We start from the raw sequence: 6,663 nt of genomic DNA on the forward strand, positions 1-6,663 counted from the left end.
AGAAAGGTCAAATTATGACAGGAATGGAAATGTAAAATGAGGCGGTTCTGAATACGCTGTCTTACCCTCCTTTCAAGGCAGAATGTTATAACTTAAAAAGGAGAAATATGAATAGTCTTAACCAAACCGCTTGGGGGGAAAAAGTTGTATATCCAAATCTCTGCATTCCTTGGCTTTGTGCATGACAGTAGTTTAAAGTGTTGCTTCTGAATAACGGTGTGATTTCTCCTCCTTAAAATCAATAACCTCATAGATCAGTCACTGTACAGATGCTATTCGGGGAGGAAAAAATGAACAAAGGAGGAAGAAGGAAATGCATTTCTTTCCTCATCCCTCTGTGTTATTTTCAGAGGCCACATCACATGCATTGCGTCTCTCGTGATGGATTGGCAGAGGGAAAGGACTTCCGACAGGTTCATCTATCATGAATTGACTGCGTGGCCCCGGCCCCAGGAGCCTCAATCGACCCACCGCACGGACAGGCACCGAGAGCATGTTACCGCTGTTTATTCTGGCATCAGTTTACGTTGTCATCCCTGTTTGGGACTCATCTACGCAAACCCTCTAGTGACTTCAAAGCGGTTGCTATGGAAGCAGGTTGTGCGAGTTTGCTCCTCGCACGCCAAAAAGCCACAGTCTGTGCAGAGGCTTTGCATTGTGTCACAAATCTCCGAGCAAACACATGTGGTGCCGTCATGGAGGTCCATCGGAGAAATGGCTGTATACAAATAATGCCTAACCTTAATAACCAGACAAGAAAACAAGATTGTTGTGGTGGGCGTCGATCCAGTAATGTTATAAGTAAAAGTGAAAAGTCTGATAAGTAGATTTATTTCCAAATTTAGTTAGTGACACGGGAAACTGTTGTCATTAGTCCTAGTTTCTACTACAAAACACTCTGAGTTTAGCTTGAGAAGAGTCAGCTCAGTTAACAGTTGGTTTTTGGATTTCTTAGCTAGCTAACTAGCCAGCGGGCTAATTTAGCAAAGCAACCAATGTTAATGTTAACATGCTAACGCTAGCTTCTACTAGATATGTTAGCTAGTGTGCAAATCAGATGTGTTTACAACAAGACAGTGATGGTTAGCTGACCAGATAATTAGCAAGCTAATTATCTAAACACAAAGGCTATCAGATTCTTCAGTGCCAAAATGGTTAATTCCCAGTCAAAAACCGCACAGAAACTATGTCTATTGAATTCTGTTGAGACGGCCAAACTGTACTTTTAGAAACGCATTCAGCCAGACCTCCAATATGGCCACCAGAAAGAACGTTTGACATCTGAAATCCCTGTATTCGCCTCTCTACTGTACTCTATACATTCAAATTCTCAGTGACAGCTAAAAGCCACCGTAGGTCAAGGAGTCACAGAGATGGTCATGGTGCCTCTAGTGCAGTGATTCTCAAACTTTTCCATATCAAGGACCCCTAATTTATTCCACATTAGAGCCACGGACCCCCATTTGATGAGATTTTGTCTCTCGGACCCAAATCTGAGAATATGTTTTTTTGTTAGATATGATTTTATCCAGAATTCCGTGACTATCTGTATTGTAGGTAGAGAGATAACAGTGAAACTATGATCAAAATAGTCATTCTTCTACATTCACTAATTGTGTTAACTTGGAATAACGGTGAAGTTTAACAATTCATCAATTTGCTGGGGACCCCCTGGAACCCCCTCAAGGACCCCTGGTGGTCCCCGGACCCCACGTTGAGAACCACTGCTCTAGTGTGCTGAACAGCACTTGCCTTCATCAACATTTGCCAAAATGTGTCGATTTTACTGATTGATCTTGTGTCGTTCTTCCCCATGTTATCTTATTGGTGGGTGAAATTGTGCCAGTAAACCATTTCAACCTCAAGTGCTGAGAAATTAGCTAGTTTTTCAGTCCTCAGAGCGCTGAGAGCTAGGAGCTAAAAATATATTTCAACTTTCAGCACAGGGGCACCGCACTTCAAAAGGGCTTCCAATAGTCTCATAGCAACAGAAGGAGAGACAACCAGCTTTTCCCACATGCATCAGTTTGGCAGTGCCTGCCAAAAAAAACACAGAGGTGTCTGGCAGACACCGGCTTACTCTGTCTCACACATCTGTAAAACACCTAATCCTCCAATAAGGTGGGTTTAAATGTACCATCTTACCCTCCCGAGTGTTTTTTTTTTTTTCAGCACGTAATCTCCCAGTGCAAGGATCCTTGTTCCAGTGTGGATCCTTGCGCCATATGGGACCATCCAAAATGGCTACAGCCTCCTTTGAATGAACCGTGCCTAATTTAAACATCCAAAGAGTCTGGTTATTGAGGAGGGAGGAGATCTCATGGACTGTGCTCAGGTGAAAGATGGTTTAAAAAAAAACAAAAAAAAAAACATGTTGAGATGGAATACCGAATCAGAATATGAAGGTTTGCTCCAAAACAAAATATCTCAAATTTGACAGAAGGTCACACCTACTTTTACAAAATGATTGATAGGAAAGATTTTTGCTAATTTGTATTATGTAAGTAGATCACTTAAGTCACTTCCACAGACTGGTTCATCTATAGTTTAGAAATACTGATTAATGAACTTCTGGGAATGATGGATTGTGGATACATATACTGTAAATATACTGTATATTACATTTTGGTATAGAATTCTTCATATGCTGAATACCCAAAATGAGTAATATAGGATTCATTAGTTTCCTTTCCCATGTTGTATCCCGGGTGTGTCATGCCCTCTCCCATTGGCCTGAACAGTACTGAATGAGTTGTCACGTTATCTTTTAGAGCAAACACACAGACAGCGCTCTAATTCCTACATCAGACTCCTTAATCACTAACAAAGTAAAACATGTCAACAAAAAAAAAAAAGTTATCAGAAAAAGACGAGGAAATTACAATCATTCTGTACATGACTAGGCTATACAAAATAGTTCACCCTGTTTGTGTGTACTGTACACTCCATTGCTTTAATGATACAGTAAACGGATGAATTGCTTGCCACAACATATAAAAGTGAAAAAAAAAAAAAGAAAAAAGATCCATCTCTGCGGATGCAAAGGATTTTCAAAAGCAGATAAATCAATACAGCAGTCATTAACTGGAACCCTGCAGCACCCGCCCACTCCCGACCCAATCATGACTCCTCCCCGCCCCTCCCGGCACACACACACACACACACACACACACACACACACACACAAACACTCACACATATACACACACACCAACCATCTCTCAGCTGACCCGGCATCCACCAATTCTAGATCAAAAGAAGGTATTGAGATGAAGTGGAGGGGATAGTGTGTGTGGCTGCAGCGACGGTCAGAAGTCAGAGAGTCCATCTTGAGGAGACGACCGCAGTCTGGAGCAAGGTCAGCGTGAGAGGAGATGAACCCACAGCCAGAAAAAAAAAAAAAAAAACAGTTAAAGATAACTCACAAAGCATCCGTGAGAAAAAAAAACGAGGGAATGGCAGCACCGCAGAATAAAAAAAAAAAGAAAACAAAAGAAAAACACAGGGGACAAGATGTTGCTCTGATGAAGGGTTTTGCCCAACATGTGGCCACACAAATCAAAATACCACACAGCCGAGGTCGGGTTCTGCCTTTTTTTTTTAGGTGTGCCGCCATTCCTGCATTTTTTTTTTTTTTTTTTTTTTGGGCCGTGTGAGCCGTTTCATGGATGTTTTGTCAGTACGCCTTTAATTTCTTGGCAGAGCAGCCAACCAGAAGGCTACACACCTGCCGTATATATATTCAAAACATTTAAAGCCTTAATACAGCAACTCAATACTTATTACCTCTGGATGTCTGTTTAAAGACCTGTGTGCTTTCAGGGTAGGTCTAAAATATGCTGGCGTGAATTACGATACCGTCCGTGTTTTGTGTGTTTTTTTTTACCGTCAACACCCCAGTCTGTTCTGAACGAGAGGAGGTGGTGAGAGGGGGGGGGGGGGAGAGAGAGAATGTAAGCGGTGTTGATTTTGATTTTTTGCGTCCCCCGGTGACTCAGGCGGGGCCAGCGGTTGGACTCCACACAGTTAATTCTTGCAGCACCAGAGAAACGGAGCCCAGCCAAGTCCAAACACTCTGTGCTGCAGCACCAGCTGGAGACACTGCAACTTGGAACCGACACTCGGCTAAACAACACAATGATAACTGATGTACTTCTACAGACCACAGACTAAACAGGCAATCCACTGATAGTGTGTGTGTGCGTGTGTGTGGTGTGTGTGTGTATGTCAGACCAGCCTCTATCCATAGGCTGCCCAAAAGACAAATCTTAAGTCATTCCAAAGGCCTTTTTTTCTGAGGGAATGGAGGACTGGGAATGGGACGGGGGGTTTCAGGATGTGTAAAATGTTGTTGGACAAGAGGAGAAGGAAGGTGTGTGTGTGTGTATGTGTGTGGTGTGTGTGTGTGTGTGTCAGACCAGCCTCTATCCATAGGCTGCCCAAAATACAAATCTTAAGTCATTCCAAAGGCCTTTTTTTCTGAGGGAATAGAGGACTGGGAATGGGACGGTGGGTTTCAGGATGAGTAAAATGTTGTTGGACAAGAGGAGAAGGAAGGTGTGTGTGTGGTGTGTGTGTGTGTGTTGGTGTGTGTGTGTGCGTGTGTGTGTGTCAGACCAGCCTCTATCCGTAGGCTGCCCAAAATACAAATCTTAAGTCATTCCAAAGGCCTTTTTTTCTGAGGGAATGGAGGACTGGGAATGGGACGGGGGGTTTCAGGATGAGTAAAATGTTGTTGGACAAGAGGAGAAGGAAGGTGTGTGTGTGTGTGTATAAAGTGGGCGTGTGTATGTATATTTCCATTCAAATGTTATGTATTTCATGTCCAGTATCCTCCAAATCAAAGAATGGGAGGCAATGACAGACCCGGTTCCTAGTTTGTGGTTCTTCTTCTTGCCCTCTCTCTTTTCTTCATCCCTTTCTTTCTCTCTGTAGCTTCCTTGGATGCCCATGATGTGTTTTGAGTCCGCTCTCCTCAGCATAGTCCCGACCTGAGGAGAGGCAGGGCTGGGAGGGGGGAGTTCAGGGGGGGGGCGGGGTCCGCGGCAGTCCAAGCAGCCCCTCCTCCTCCCCCCCCTCCCCCCCGCCTCAGCCACAGGAGATGACGGTGAAGCGTTTGGAGATGCAGGACATGTTGTGCAGCACGATGCCCAGGAGGAAGAGCAGCACGCACGCCACCAGGATCACCGTGCACACGCCGGACCACGTGGAGCCCTTCCCGCCGCCTCCCACCACCCCCCCTCCGGCGCCGCCTCTCCTCTCGCCGTCCCCCCCGTCCAGCCCGACCCCGACGCCCTCCAGACCCACGCCCAGGCCCAGGCCCAGGCCCAGGGGATGCTGCTGCTGCTGCTGCTCGGGCACCGTCACCACCGCCACGCCCTTCTGCTGGCCGCCGCCGCCGCCGGGCAGGAAGCGGCAGCCCAGCTCCCCCGGCAGGCCCAGCGCCCGCTCCTTGGCCACGGGCAGCGGCAGCATGTAGCAGCCGTTGCTGGGCAGGCGGATGAAGACGGGCGTGTGCTCGGAGGCGTGCGGGATGGCGATGACGGTGATGATGTCGGGGTCGTCTGGGAGCTGGGAGACGGAGAGGCCCGCCGGGAGCTTGGTGACGCCGCGGCACCAGGGGCAGCGGATCTCCTTCTGGCTGCTGCGCATCTGGGTCAGACACACCGAGCAGCACGTGTGCCGGCAGTCCAGCAGCTTGGGCCGCCGCCGCGGGCTGTAGTAGTTAAAGCAGATCTGGCACTCCAGAATGGAATCTTGGGAAAGAGTCTCCATTTTGGCGATATAGGTGGGGAACGGTCCTATCTTTAACCTCACTGGCTCCTGATTTTAAAACCTTCGCCCCAAATGGGAACGTTGGCAGATTAACGGCAAATATTCTAACAAGCGGAGATCCCGATGCGAGACGTTTCAATATTCCACGTGAAGTTAGGAAAGCGCAGTCCGGCGCTCTGCCACCATCCGCAGCTTCACGGTGATGTCACAGCCCCTCGGCGGCGGCAACATGGCGATTCATCTGCGAGGGAGAAGAGAGAAGAGAGAAGAGAGACAGCGTTCAGATGATGAGGGCAGTGACAGAGGCACCACAGCACACAGACACTGCTGAGCACAATCGATCACTGAAGGGGTTTTTTGTGTGTGGTAATCTTATTCAACCTGGCATTACAGCGTGTGTGTGTGTGTGTGTGTGTGTCGTGTGTCGTGTGTGTGTGTGTGTGTGTGTGTGTGTGTGTGTGTGTGTGTGTGTACCACTGCAGGCCTGTCTCATCACCCAGGATCTCTCTCTTATTCATATTCACAGAGATTAGTCAGAGAGCTTCCCTGGACCGATCAACGCTCTGCCACATCAGCAGGAATCACAACACTCCTCTCACACACTCCTGACTCTTTATACAGAGAGAGAGAGAGAGAGAGAGAGAGGGGAGAGAGAGAGAGAGGGGAGAGAGAGAGAGAGAGAGAGAGAGAGAGAGAGAGAGAGAGAGAGAGAGAGAGAGAGAGAGGCTGCTTTTGTCCTTTTTAAGTCTGTTCACTTTTGACGGATGCAAAGTAGGCATCTTCTTCTCTAGCTCCACCGTTCACACACACACACACACACACACACATTTGTATTACTGTACTTGTGAGGACCGATAGATAGATAGATAGATAGATAATGAAAGTCTA

At 47.1% G+C, this 6,663-nt stretch overlaps 1 protein-coding gene across 3 annotated transcripts; it reads right to left on the reverse strand.

Moving 5' to 3' along the window:
- Positions 1 to 5,088: 5,088 nt before the first annotated feature.
- rnf152 (ring finger protein 152) lies at positions 5,089 to 6,012 on the reverse strand. Of its 3 annotated transcripts, none has more exons than XM_071514977.1 (2): positions 5,339 to 6,012; positions 5,089 to 5,257 (listed from the first exon to the last, which is right to left on the reverse strand). In XM_071514977.1, the coding sequence occupies exons 1-2, from the start codon at positions 5,773 to 5,775 to the stop codon at positions 5,089 to 5,091; spliced, it is 606 nt and encodes a 201-aa protein (XP_071371078.1). In that variant the 5' UTR covers positions 5,776 to 6,012. The 3 variants fall into 3 exon arrangements, with proteins under 3 accessions (XP_071371078.1, XP_071371077.1, XP_071371076.1); XM_071514976.1 differs by having other exon boundaries at positions 5,089 to 5,214; positions 5,287 to 6,012; XM_071514975.1 differs by having other exon boundaries at positions 5,089 to 6,012.
- Positions 6,013 to 6,663: the final 651 nt, after the last annotated feature.

Source organism: Centroberyx affinis, unplaced genomic scaffold (genome assembly GCF_046629955.1).
Source record: "Centroberyx affinis isolate AG114_WGS23_722 - 3 ecotype Tasmania unplaced genomic scaffold, CSIRO-AGI_Caff_v1 ptg010777l_1, whole genome shotgun sequence".
Taxonomy (NCBI): domain Eukaryota; kingdom Metazoa; phylum Chordata; class Actinopteri; order Beryciformes; family Berycidae; genus Centroberyx; species Centroberyx affinis.